The 13,482-nt window shown below is 57.4% G+C and overlaps 2 protein-coding genes across 3 annotated transcripts in view; one reads left to right on the top strand and one right to left on the bottom strand.

Annotated features, from left to right (window-relative positions):
• Positions 1-714: 714 nt before the first annotated feature.
• Positions 715-3,947, top strand: SLC7A4 (solute carrier family 7 member 4). Of its 2 annotated transcripts, XM_045289626.1 has the most exons (5): positions 715-1,755; positions 2,097-2,737; positions 3,380-3,488; positions 3,593-3,815; positions 3,848-3,947. In XM_045289626.1, the coding sequence occupies exons 1-4, from the start codon at positions 774-776 to the stop codon at positions 3,781-3,783; spliced, it is 1,923 nt and encodes a 640-aa protein (XP_045145561.1). In that variant the 5' UTR covers positions 715-773; the 3' UTR covers positions 3,784-3,815; positions 3,848-3,947. The 2 variants fall into 2 exon arrangements, with proteins under 2 accessions (XP_045145561.1, XP_004716378.1); XM_004716321.2 differs by having other exon boundaries at positions 3,593-3,947.
• Positions 3,948-4,986: 1,039 nt separating this feature from the next.
• The window catches only part of P2RX6 (purinergic receptor P2X 6), an 11,129-nt gene continuing 2,633 nt past the window's right edge, over positions 4,987-13,482 (bottom strand). The window contains exons 3-11 of the mRNA XM_004716356.4: positions 8,795-8,870; positions 8,537-8,630; positions 8,374-8,454; positions 8,140-8,281; positions 7,948-8,054; positions 6,608-6,701; positions 6,470-6,535; positions 6,270-6,347; positions 4,987-6,176 (exon numbers count right to left, since the gene is read on the bottom strand). Coding sequence (XP_004716413.1) covers positions 6,045-6,176; positions 6,270-6,347; positions 6,470-6,535; positions 6,608-6,701; positions 7,948-8,054; positions 8,140-8,281; positions 8,374-8,454; positions 8,537-8,630; positions 8,795-8,870 — 870 coding nt within the window. The 3' untranslated portion in view covers positions 4,987-6,044. The remainder of the gene's footprint in view (positions 6,177-6,269; positions 6,348-6,469; positions 6,536-6,607; positions 6,702-7,947; positions 8,055-8,139; positions 8,282-8,373; positions 8,455-8,536; positions 8,631-8,794; positions 8,871-13,482) is intronic.

Here is a 13,482-nt window from a genome sequence, read left to right as displayed (position 1 = left end):
AGAGTAGGACTGCCCGTGTGGGTTTCTGAGATTGTAGACGTTCACGGAACAGACAGCCTCTTCTTTCTCCCATGGAACAGCTGGTGGGGCTGAACACCTGACTGCTCGCTCTGGGGTTTTCCGCCAAGTCAGGCTGCGGGGCTGAGCGATCTGTGTCGCAGCGGGGGGAGAGGGGCGGGGAACTCAAACACCTGGGAACCGAGGCGAGGTGGGATTGGCTCTGGCTGCGACATTTGGTGGCTCCCGGTGCGGGGGATGCGCGGGGCTTGGGCTGCAGGGCGCTGGGCCGGGGCTCCCGCTTCGTTGCCGGCTCGGCTCGCCGGGCCCGGTCCGGTCCTCACTGTCATCGGAGGCAGCAGGGAGGGGGTGCTCTTGTCGCTGTCTGAGGCCGGGTGGCGGCTGGGCCACGCCCTGGCCGCAGAGCCACTCCCATTTCGGATCCAGGCCATTTGGTGGAGGCCCCAGGAAGCCTCGGGTTTCCCTGGACTGGTTCCTGGTCAGAGCTCCGCGAAGCTGCCCTCCCCACCCCCTGCCACGCTGCTCCTCTTCAGGTCCCGCTCCGACTGGCCCCCCTTCCACTGCCCCGGGGTGGGCAGACACCACCTGGGGAGCTGCCCGGTGACCACCTGTCTGCAGGACCTGCGGGCTCAGAGCGCCTGGATGGGCGGACCAGGAAGGGCCTGACAGGCTGGCCAAGCAGGCCAAACAGCCTCTCATTTCTCTCTGGCCCAGGCAGGTGCCAGCGCGCTCTGTGCCCCTCTCTGCTGCCCACCATGGCCCGCGGACTGCCCAGCGCTGCCAGCCTAGCCCGCTTCTGCAAGAAGCTGAGTCGCCTGAAGCCCCTGGAGGAGTCGACTATGGACACGTCGCTGCGGCGCTGCCTGTCCACGCTGGACTTGACCCTGCTGGGTGTGGGCGGCATGGTGGGGTCAGGCCTGTATGTCCTCACTGGCACAGTGGCCAAGGAGATGGCCGGCCCCGCAGTACTAGTGTCCTTCGCCGTGGCTGCTGTGGCCTCCCTGCTCGCCGCCCTGTGCTATGCGGAGTTCGGGGCCCGGGTACCCCGCACGGGCTCTGCCTACCTGTACACTTACGTGTCCATGGGGGAGCTGTGGGCCTTTCTCATTGGCTGGAATGTGCTTCTGGAGTACCTCATTGGGGGCGCTGCTGTGGCCCGCGCCTGGAGCGGCTACCTGGACGCCATCTTCAGCCACCAAATCCGAAACTTCACCGAGACTCACCTGGGCATCTGGGATGTGCCCTTGTTGGCCCGTTACCCAGACTTCCTGGCTGCAGGCGTCCTGCTGCTGGCCTCCACTTTCGTCTCCTTCGGAGCCCGAGTCTCTTCCTGGGTCAACCACACGTTCTCGGCCATCAGCCTGGTGGTCATCGTCTTCATCATCATCCTGGGCTTCGTGTTGGCCCGCCCGCACAACTGGAGCCAGGAGGAAGGGGGCTTTGTCCCCTATGGCTTCTCGGGCATCATGGCTGGCACTGCCACCTGCTTCTACGCCTTCGTCGGCTTTGACGTCATTGCCACGTCCAGCGAGGAGGCCCAGAACCCACGGAGGGCGGTGCCCTTGGCCATAGCCATCTCCCTCAGCCTGGCGGCTAGCGCCTACATTCTGGTCTCCACCGTGCTCACCCTCATGGTGCCCTGGCACAGCCTCGACCCGGACTCGGCGCTGGCCGATGCCTTCTTTCGGCGTGGCTACAGCTGGGCTGGGGTCATTGTGGCCGTCGGCTCCATCTGCGGTGAGTGGTCCAGAGGGCAGGGTGGGGACAGGTACGGGGAAGAAGGGAGGCCTCCGTTGTACCAGCTGTGCCCAGGGTCCAGGGAGACCGTAACTATTAGAGATTCTCCACTAAACCTTCCTGGGAGGGACCCACTCACATGCCCGGGCCCCACACTGTACTTTCTGGGTGCATGGCAGGTGCTCCAATGGGTCCTAAACTGGACTTCTCTTTTCCTGGGTGGTGGTGATCTTGCTCATGTTCCCAAGGGGCTGGCTGCTTGCACCCTGGTCCCTCCCCACCAGTGGCCCCTGGCAGGCCTGCCCGCCATGTTGACCAGCCCCCTCCCCCATTTGCTGCAGCCATGAACACCGTCCTGCTTAGCAATCTCTTCTCCCTTCCACGCATCGTCTACGCCATGGCCGCCGACGGGCTCTTCTTTCAAATGTTTGCCCGCATCCACCCCCGGACACAAGTGCCCATGGTGGGCATTGCGGTGTTCGGGGTCCTCATGGCCCTCCTGGCGCTACTGCTGGACCTCGAGGCACTGGTCCAGTTCCTGTCCATCGGCACGTTGCTGGCCTACACCTTCGTGGCCACCAGCATCATCGTACTACGCTTCCAGAAGGCCTCTCCACCCAGCTCCCCGAGCCCGCCCAGCCCAGGCCCCCTGAGCAAGGAGCACAACTCCTTCTCAGATCAGCTACAGCTAGTGAGCGCTGGGCTAGCCTCAGCCACTGAGCCAGGGCAGCTACGACCCGCCTTTAGACGCTACCTGGGTTTCCTGGATCGCTGTGGCCCCGGAGCTGCCGTGATGTGGGCGGTCGGCATCCTGGTAGCCTCCGCCATCACACTGGGCTGTGTGGTAGTCTTCGGTGGCTCGGTCCTGTCCCTTCCGGGCTGGGCTTACATCCTGCTGATCCTGGTCAGCGGCAGCATGTTTCTGCTCAGTCTGCTGGTCCTGGGAACCTACCAGCAACAGCACCAACAGGACACTTTCCGGGTACGTCTCCCAGCTAGCGCACACGTGCGCTCCGCCCAGTCCCAAGCCTTGGGGTCTTGGCCCCTCTCTTTTGCTGCTAGAGATGGAGCCAAGGCTCAGAGGGGTAGGAGGCCAATATGAGTATCCCCCTGCCTTTCTGCCTGGTGTGCTGAAGATCAACTCCAAATTGCCAAACCAGTTGCTATAGAGTTGCTTCCGACTCATGGCCACTTCCTGTGTGTCCAGGCAGAATGGTGTTCCATGATGTTTTTCAGGGAATGGCCTTTGGGAAGCTGACCGCCAGACTTTTCTTCCTAGGCACCTCTAGGGGTGGGTTTCGATGGCTCATCTTCCTCAGTTAGCAACAAAGCACGCTGATTGTCTGCACCACCCGCGGACATCCTCAGATTCTCCAAAACCCCAAACCCCACTGTTGTCAAGCGGATTCAGCTTCCCTGCAACCCCGTAGGTCAGAGTAGGACTGCCCGTGTGGGTTTCTGAGATTGTAGACGTTCACGGAACAGACAGCCTCTTCTTTCTCCCATGGAACAGCTGGTGGGGCTGAACCACTGACTGCTCGCTCTGGGGTTTTCCGCCAAGTCAGGCTGCGGGGCTGAGCGATCTGTGTCGCAGCCCCGTCTAGCCCTGCCCGTGTCCCCTCAGATCCCCCTGGTGCCCCTGATTCCAGCGCTGAGCATCCTCCTCAATGTCTGTCTCATGTTGAAGTTGAGCTACTTGACTTGGCTCCGCTTCTGCATCTGGCTGCTGGTCGGTGAGTGGGGACCCGAGGGGGACCCTGGGGATCAGGACCCTGCATGATTGGAGAGGGAGGGGGAAGGAGGGGAGCTGCTCCTCAGTCTTGTTGCACCCCTGCAGGACTGACTGTGTATTTCGGCTATGGCATCAGACACAGCAAGGAGAATCTTCGGGAACCCCTGGGGCTGACGACCACGCGCTATGTGGTGTTTCCCAGCGGCGGCCTGGAGGGCACAGTGCAGGCGGTGCAGCCCACTGGCCAGGCACTTGTCCCGGAGCCTGACTGCATGGAACGGCCAGCCAGCCCGTGAAGTTGGGTCCTGAAGTTGGGAGCCTAGGACTTGAGCCACGGTGCTGAACTTTGGGTGTCTCAGAGAGCGGGGCTGTGAGGTGGTGGGCAGGCAGAAAAGTCCTGCAGCCTCAGGGTTCACACAATAATAACTGCTGGCCATCCACGCGGCCCACGGCGTGGTTACTGTGGCATTCTGTCTTCCCTCACCCACTGGGAATCTGGAGCTTGTCGTCAGCCCATAGCAATCAGATTCTACAAGGGGGAAGTGACGCTGGCTGGGCTCGGGATTGGATACCTCCTGTCTGGCCAGGGCCCTCTGCTCAGCCCCGTGCAGGGGCCACCCCTCATGTGGATCAGCAGCAACCTACCTCCCCAGGGACGATGGGGGTTGGGGGGGGTATGTAGAGGAGTTCTGGTGGGCATGGTGGTTACACATTGGGCTGCTCACCATAATGTCAGCATTTTGAAAACACCCCTTTGCTCTGCGGAAGAAGGACAGGGCTTTCTGGTCCTGGCCAGAGTTCCAGTCTCAGAAACCCACAGAGGCAGTTCTGCGTGAGTTGGCATCAACTCTATGGGAGTGTGCTGGTTTGTTTTGTTTTTTTTTTCAGTTTTAGGATGGGATGGGCCGACTTCATCTCCAGGCCCTGTGCCTCCAGATGGGGTGGGGGGGGCGGGGTTGGGACAGGGGTTGTCTGGGAAGGAGAAGCTGAGCCCTTCCTTCCTGGACAGTTCTGATCCCCAATGGGGCCTTAGCATCACGGTCTCCCAGAGAACACAGCATGTACCCAAGGCCTGTCAGGAACACAGAAGTATGGGGTGCACGCGCGTGCGCGCTTGTGCATGGGCCACATGGCCATATGTCTGGGCGTTTTCCACACGTGGATTTTCCAGGATTGGGTCGCTGTTCTGATTCTCCAGCACCCACGCTCCCACGTGCTCCATCCACCCACACAGTCTGGAGGCGAAAGTGCACAGATGGAAGAAAGCACTCAGGGCTAGACTTGGCTCCCTCCCAGGCCCCCTGGAGGCTGGGGGGTGGGGTGGGGTGGGAGGCTCACCCAGTCCAGGGTACCCCCAGGAAGCCAAGACCCCTTCTGCACCCTGTGCATGTCTCCCCCACCCCACCTCCCAACGGTGTCTCCCTGGCAATGCTACACAGGTCTGCTCACTTCCCCTCCTCCTTCCCATCCTGCTCAGCAAAGATGACGCAGGGAGCTGGTGACTTTGACAGGCTTTACTCCAAGCACAGCTGGGGCCCTGTGGCTCTGCAGGGAGCACCCGACCTCCCGGCCACTCAGCCAGCCCAGCTCTTCGGAGCCCACCTCCCCGGGGCATCTTCCCAGGGACTGAGTGGTCATGGGAGCACAAGGATTTTGTTGATCTACTGGGGTGCCTGCCCAACCCGAGACCTGTGACATGGTCCCCGCTGCTCCGTTCGCAAGCATCCAGGGGCCCAGCAGCCCCTCACCTCTCCGGGAGGCCTCTGTCCCTGCAGCTTACTCCCTTGCAGTCTTCAAGGCCCTGGGAATTCTCTGGATAACGAAACAGAGCCTGGGGGAGGTTGACAGCCAGCACCCACAAGCAACTGGAGGCCAGCAGGGCCTCTTGTCCTTGCATAGGACACTTCTAAACACTCTGGTAGCTTGCTCACAGTCACACACCTCTGCTGAAGGTCAAGGGCTCTGGGCTGGGGGGCACAGGGGTGAGGGGTCAGACAGTCCCCTGGCGTGGTAGTGAATTACAGATGTATAGACTGTCCATTCCCAGAGTTCCTAGGGGGATGGTGGGCTCCAATAATGAAGAGGCCCCGAGGGCTCATGGGATCTCAGCCCCGCCATCCAGTTCCCCCATCGTCCCCTGAAGCTGTCGCTGGAAAGTAACTAGCTGGTGCTCAGGACCGAGCAGGCGTGGCCGGGCGGAGTGGCCATCATGCCCTACCTGGGATCCTGAGACGCAGACCATCTGCCCCCTCGTGCCTCTTTCCACTAATGGGACCCCAGAGCTGCAGAGACAAGGGCTGTGGGTGGCCTAGCCTCCTAAGAGCAGTGGACACTACCCCAGGGCTTTGGCTCGGGTTTCACAGAGCTCAGTAAAGGGCTGTGGGCAGGGAGGGTTGGAGGGAGAACAGGCTGTCATCCCCAACAGTCAGTGGGAGGTTCCGTTCAACAGCCGAGGCACAGGCCACAGTTTCGGAAGCCCTGAGGTGCCAGCAGATCTGCGCAAACCCCAGTCCTGCAGAGCCTGCCTCATCCACGAGGTCTCCAAGAGCCGCCAGCCTCAAGCAGGAGTCTCAGGAAGCTTCTGGATGGGACCAACCAGGTGTCCTGGGGCTGGGGCCAGGCCAGCCAAGGGGGGCACGAAAGCCAGCTCACGGCACACAGAGTTGGCCGGTGCCTTTGGGGCCTTGGCCTGCAGGGGCCAGACAGCAAAGTCAGAGCCGGGGGCGAGAGTTTGGGAGGGAACTGGAACTAGAACTTGGCCGCTAGGCCGACCACTGCTCACCTCCTCATACTTGCTCCTCCTGTAGAAATGGGCGTGTCCGTCCACGTACAAGAGCAGCAGGTCACAGAAGAATGTGACCTGGGAGAGGAGGGGAGACTCATGATCTGTCCCCTTCCTCCCCGCTACCACCCCGCCCCTACATCCACTGCTACCCTCTCTGACCATCCCCCAGCCCTCACCCCAAGGCTGGCCACACTCACCATGCCCAGCCACGCAGCTCCTGTGCCCAGGGTAATGAAGGTTGGGATAAGCCCGAACTTCCCTGCCTGAGAGAGCCCCAGCTGAGCCCCTTGTACCTTCCCAGGCCCAGTCACCCTTCACCCCCGGCCTGGCCCTACCTGCCCAGTGACAAGAATGTCAAACCGGATCCCATAGACTTTGAACAGGCTCCGAGCTTCCACACCAGGGGCCTCCCACCAGTGAGTGGCTGTCCTAGGGGAGAAGGAGACACTCAGGGACGGTTCTGTTCTTGGCCTGGTTTTGCGGAATTCAGGAAGTCCCAAGGCAGGACCTGGAGAACAGAGGTGGGGGGTGCAGGTCCGGGCAGGGAGTCGACCCTACATGCAAATACCATGTAGGCCTTCAGTTCTGGGCTCAGTGGATGTGCATGGGAGCTTGCAAGGAAGACCCCCATGTACTGCCATCCAGTCTGTTCTCACAGAGACCCCATAGGATGGAGTAGAACTGCTCCCAGGCTTTCAAAAACTGTCCATCTTTATGGGCTTACAGGAGCTGAAAGAGACCAGGGTCTTCCCTGGGCATCAGAGGAAGCGCCCCCTAGAGCCAGCACGCTGTACTTGCATCTCTAACCTCACAAACTGAAAAAAAGTCAAGCTCTGTTCCTGACAGCCACCCCCCTTTGTGGTCTTTCTGTGACAGTGGAATCTGGAGATTGTAAGTGTGACACTAGTCGAGTCACCACGTGGGGAAGGTTCTTGTTCTGGGGTGGGGGTTGTTGAAAAGGGTAATTGTCTGGGAGTCTGCCACTTCCCTTCAAACGCTCCCATTGGGAATTTACACAGCAGGACCACTGCTCCGTCTGGGAGGAAGCACAGAGACAAACAGGGGAAGCAGGTCCGTTCAGATGACAGGTATCTGTAGTACGAGTCTGGAGTTTTTCTGCGTTCCCATTGATCCCCCCCCCCCCCCAAAAAAACGGCCAGGAAGGGAAGGAAAGGCCCCTACAGAATGGAGGGGGAGGCTGGGAATAAGATAGGGTGCAGAGAAGTGCTGGTTGGGAGGCAGGCAGGCAGGGGCATGGGAGGAAATGAGGGGGAGCCAAGAGGGTCCCTGAGCAAGAGAAGGTGACTGAGGCCATTCCCTCCTGGCCCCGAACCCTCTTCCTGAGACTCTCACCCCCCACTCGGGAGCCTTAGGCAATTGGACTACTAACCACAAGGCCCATGATTCAAGCCCACCAGCTGCACCAGCCTCAAAAGATGGGGTGTCTGCGCCCGAAAAGACAAGCAGTCTCAGAAACTCTCTGTAAGGGCCCGAGGAGTCCGGATGGACTGGGTGGAGATGGGTTCTGCTTAGGGAGGCTCATGCACACAGCAGGAAGCATCCAGGTGGCAGGCAGGGTGTGGTCTGCCTTTGGGGGATGGGTGGGGGCGGATGCTGGCCAAGGTCTAGCAGCTCTGGTACAGGGCTGGGGCCGGGAGAGAGAGGCCACGCCCACCTGAAATTGTATCTCTTCTCCTGCAGCTGGAAGGAGTAGTGGGGGTGGCATTCAGAGCTGGCATCCAGGTTGCAATCCCACTGGATGCGGATGCCCACGGCGCCGCCCTGCACACATGGCACCATTGCCCCACCAGCAGCGGGTCTGGGGCCTTCTGCCTGCACCCGCTCAGGCCACGCCCTGCAGACCCACCAGCAATGCCAGCTCCTCAAAGGACCCCTGGGCCGCCTGCACCAGGTCTCCGATGCGGAACACAGGGCAGAAGGGGCTGACGTGGGGATCGTAGCGGCAGAGCTTAAAATAGGTGGCGTTCCAGGTCTCTAGAGCATTGGATCTGGGTTGGGGCAGGGTGGACAGAGAGAGGGGTCAGATGCAGCGGGGGCCTGGGCCTGGGCGGTGGGCCCCACGAGCGTCACCCAGGCCTACTTGGAGAAGTTGAACTTGCTGAAGGTGATGGTGTTCTTGATCAAGAGCGTGAAGTTTTCCGCCTGGGCCAACAGGGGCTTCCTGGGGGTGGAGAGACTTGGTGAGGGCAGGCGTCCTGGGTTCTGGGGGTCCTGTCAAGGGGAGGGGGAGCGGGGAAACTTACCCTGGCACAACACTGCTCTCCACGGGGCACCAGCCGTAGACCTCACAGGTACTGTGGGTGGCGTTATACACCACACACCGGCCTGTTTTGATGCCTTGGAAACAAGATAGACTCCAGAGCTCCGTGTGCCCACAGGGACTGGGGAAAGGGGCCCGGGGAGACAGGGCACAGAGGCTGGGCCAGACCTGCCCCATCCCCAGGACCCCTCCCGGCAGGGAGCCCCTTGAGAAGGGTGTGGGAGGCTAGAGACCCCAGTACCGTGGCTGTGCGACCCTTTCTCCCCTGGAGGACAGTCCTCATCCGCCCAGCAGGCAGCGAGTGGAACCGAGGGGTGCTAGAAAAGTGGACGAAACAAAGTCACTGAACTCCGGCAGGGTGGGCACCCCTGCACCTGTCCTGCAGAGGGGACCACAGGGGGGGGTTGGAGGGTGCAAAGGGGAGGCATCAGTGTGAGGATGTGCAGTGAAGCTGTTGTCAGCACCACCTTTTCAAAGACAAGACCCCTTCCATCCGCTGCATCTGACCCTCTCTCTGTCCACCCTGCCCCAACCCGAGTCCACCCCAACCCCCAGCCCACTGCCACCCAGCCAATCCCAAAGACCAGCTCACCTGCCCTGAACTCCACCCCAGTTTCACTTTTAACCTCTCCTCTCTCCCCGCGCCCCCCATATTATTTATTTATTGGTTTTTCATCATTTTATTGGGGGCTCATACAACTGTTATCACTCCATCCATACATCCATTGTGTCAAGCACATTTGTACGTTCGTTACCCTCAGCATTCTCAAAACATTTGCTCTCCACATAAGCCCCTGGCATCAGCTCCTCATTTTCCTCCCTCCCTCCCCGTTCTCCCTTCCCTCATGAACCCAACCTTTCCTCTCTTTGCCGCCCTCAGCTCAAGGTCTAGATCTGACGGGTAAGGAATCCGGAGGGGCTCCAAGACTGGGACCTTGTTTGCTCCCTCTCTTTTGCAGAATGTTAGCTTTTTATTTATGTTTGTTTTTACTTATTTCTATTCAGATTATATCTTTTCCCTCTTTTTAGTTTATTATTTTTATTTTAAAATTTATTTTATTATTTTCCCCATTGACTTCCATACTTTTATTTTTCTAATGTTAATAAATCATTTTATGGGGGGGGCGGCTTACAGATCTTATAATAATCCAGACATCCATTGTATCGAGCGCATTTGTACACATGTTGCCATCATCCTTTTCAAAACATTTTCTTTCTGCTTGAGCCCTTGGTATCAGCTCCTCTTTTCCCGTCCCTCTCCCACCCTCCCTTCCTCGTGAACCGTTGATAATTTAGAAATTATTTTTATTTTCATATTTTACACTGTCCGCTGTCTCCCTCACCCACGTTTCTGTTGTTCATTCCCCTGGGGGTGGGGGTGGATGTTGATCATTTCCATTTGTTCCCCCTTATCTTTTCCCTCTTGCTTGTGGCAGATCATAGTTAGTTACAAAGAAACACATACTGAAGACTGAAGAAGCCTTCAGCCCCAAAGATTGAAGAAGAAGCGACCCGTTTGAATTGTGGCGCTGGCCAAGAATCTTGGACGCCCCACGGACGGCCAAAAAACCCCACAGATCTGTCTCGGAAGACGTACAGCCAGAATGCTCCTTAGAGGCACGGATGGCGGGACTTGCTCTGACATCTTCTGGAGAAACCCGGCCCTGGGGAAGGTCATTGAGTTAGTGAATTGTGCCAGCCTGGCCGATAATCACATGTGGGGCTGGTTGAAAGGCGGAGGGATAAATGGGTGGTGAGCCTCACCTTTCTAGTTCTCGGGTCTCTTGTTTTGGGATGGTCGCACCGAGTGCAGCTGCCTTAGCAGTTCCCTGCTTCAGCTTGCAAGATTGACTTCCTACAAGACATCCCCAAGGAGAAGCCGCATGGACCTATCCCGATGCAGCCCTGGGTGCTGGAGCAGCCGTGTGGAGACCCTGCTAGTGCTGAGACACTTATTCGTTCACTGACTCAGCTTTCCTCCTGCAGTCGGCATCATTGCCTCTGTTTTGTGAGGTGGAGGACTTTGTGGACTGGTGTTGGGTTAATGGGTTAATGTTGGACTTGTGGGCTTGGGCAGCATTGGGTTGGGATGTTTTCGTGATGCACCTTTTCTTTACATAAAACTCTCTTATACATGAGTCGCTGTGGATTTATTTCTCCTAAGTACCTAGACTAATAAAGTCATCATGATTGATAAGGTACAGGGGTAGGGAAAACAAGGAAGGTCATCAAAGAAATGGGTTGTCACAGTGGCGATAACAACGGGCTCAGGCACAGGAACAATTGTGCGGCCGGTGCAGGCCCAGGTAGTGTTTTGTTCTGATGTGCATCCGGTCGCTGTGGGTCAGAATGGACTTCATGACACCTAACAACAGCAAGGCGACATGTGGGACTCGTGGGGGCACCAAGGACAGTGGCCTCTTTCCACACTTTTTTGAAGCCCTCTCCTAGAAGCCCCCTTCTGAGAATTGAGGAGTCCCTGAATGGTGCAAAGGAGCCTCAGAGTCACTGCGGGTTAAGTGGTTAAGTGCTGAGCTGCTAACTAGGTGGCTGGTGGTTAGACGCCACTCTCTGCTTCCTGGGAGGAAGAGGAGGCAGGCTGCCCCTATGAAGGCTGATGGTCTCAGAAAGCCACGGCGCCCTTTTACTCTGTCCTATGGGACCACTGAGTCAGAAATGGCTGATGCCAGTGGGCTTGCTTGCTCTCTGCTTTGTTGGGGGCTGGTGTCGATTGTTGGTGCAGTTGACCTCCACCTGATAGGCCAGCCATTCGCGTGCACCCAGAGATGCTCAGAAGAAAGGCCTGGCCCTCTACTGCTGAAAGGTCAGCACCTGAAAACCCTGTGAAGGTGGCCTGCCATCCCCATCCCAGGAGAACCCAGGAAACGAGACGTGAAGGCTGACGGCAAACAGAAACCTGCCCACGGGTTCATGGCACAACCTTCTGTTAAGAGTCCTCGGGTGGGAAATGCCTGGTTCCTTGGCTTCACACGGGAAAGACTTCACACGGAAGCCTAGGTTGTGATCCCAGTGGGTTTTATAAAGGATAGAAAAGGTTTCAGGCTTTACAGTAACTGAACGCAGGCACCCACATGGCACTACACACCCACACGTGGTGGCCTGAGGAGGAAGAGAGAGAAAGAGATAGAGATAGATAGATAGACAGACAGACAGACAGACGGATAGATAGCCAGCGAGAGAGACACAGCCTGACCTCAGAAGGCCAAGGAGCACCTGGAAAAATAGAGTGGTGGTCTCCAGGTTCCGGCCTTTTTGGGCCTTCTGCTGGGAGGCGTGGTCGATGGTACTGGTTGACCCATTGGCTGAATTAAGCCCACCTGGCCTAGATTGGGCCGATCCAGGTGTACCGCACCACCACCACCACCACCACCACCTCAGGGCCTGAATTGGCGCATGCCCAGTAGACACCCCTGGTCCCTGTTCTGCTACTAACACACACACACACATACACGCAAATGGAAACAATGAAAATGTGCAACAGATGGACAGATCGACATCGGGTGGGCTGCACACACAATCACCCAGCCCTACAGAGAGACCAAGTCTATCATCACACTACACAGAGAGTGTGGCAACGTCAAGCTGACAAAGCGGGCCAGTTGCTGATAGGATAGAGACCGGTGGAGCTCCCCAGACTATAATACTTAGTAACTCTTCAGGTTAATGCCAGTTTGATACCTTTTATCAAGGGCAGACGTTGAATCCCTGTGGACATGTTGTCAGGAGAGACCAGTTCCTGGGAAGGGCACTGTGCTTGGGAAAATGGACGGGAGGTGGAAAGAGAGGAAGGCGCTCAGGGAGATGGCGTGGCACCACGGCGGCATCCACGGACTCCCACTCAAGAATGATCACGAGGAGGGTGCAGAACGGAGCAGTGTCTTGTCCTGGGGCAGGCAGGGTCGCTATGGGCTGGAGCCGACCCGATGGCACCTAACCACCACAATGCTGCGGGTGTGAAATTCACCCCTCCTCCACGGGAGAATAGCTAACCACCAACATGAAAGGGCAGCGGTGACCCATGAACAGAGCCCAGACGGTCAGGAGAGAAGGAGACACGGGAACAAGGAACGTGGGATAAACACAGAGCACCATGAATGAGCTGAAGCTAATCCAGTGTGAACCATCGAATGGAAAATCAATGGTCTAGTCTGTAAACTTTCACATAATTCACAAGAAAAAACGTTTTTGTTGTTTGTTTTTTAAGTGGTTGTGGATAGGACATAAGCAGGACACAATATTAGCAGGGCTATGCTGTATCTTTCTCTCTCTGGGGGGGGCGGCTTACAGATCTTATAATAATCCAGACATCCATTGTATCGAGCGCATTTGTACACATGTTGCCATCATCCTTTTCAAAACATTTTCTTTCTGCTTGAGCCCTTGGTATCAGCTCCTCTTTTCCCGTCCCTCTCCCACCCTCCCTTCCTCGTGAACCGTTGATAATTTAGAAATTATTTTTATTTTCATATTTTACACTGTCCGCTGTCTCCCTCACCCACGTTTCTGTTGTTCATTCCCCTGGGGGTGGGGGTGGATGTTGATCATTTCCATTTGTTCCCCCTTATCTTTTCCCTCTTGCTTGTGGCAGATCATAGTTAGTTACAAAGAAACACATACTGAAGACTGAAGAAGCCTTCAGCCCCAAAGATTGAAGAAGAAGCGACCCGTTTGAATTGTGGCGCTGGCCAAGAATCTTGGACGCCCCACGGACGGCCAAAAAACCCCACAGATCTGTCTCGGAAGACGTACAGCCAGAATGCTCCTTAGAGGCACGGATGGCGGGACTTGCTCTGACATCTTCTGGAGAAACCCGGCCCTGGGGAAGGTCATTGAGTTAGTGAATTGTGCCAGCCTGGCCGATAATCACATGTGGGGCTGGTTGAAAGGCGGAGGGATAAATGGGTGGTG

The sequence above is a fragment of the Echinops telfairi genome, unplaced genomic scaffold, assembly GCF_000313985.2.
Source record: "Echinops telfairi isolate 266 unplaced genomic scaffold, ASM31398v2 ScPeMD7_29;HRSCAF=101, whole genome shotgun sequence".
NCBI classification, from domain to species: domain Eukaryota; kingdom Metazoa; phylum Chordata; class Mammalia; order Afrosoricida; family Tenrecidae; genus Echinops; species Echinops telfairi.
Note: the sequence above shows the minus strand (reverse complement) of the source record. Positions and strands in the feature narration are given on the sequence as shown.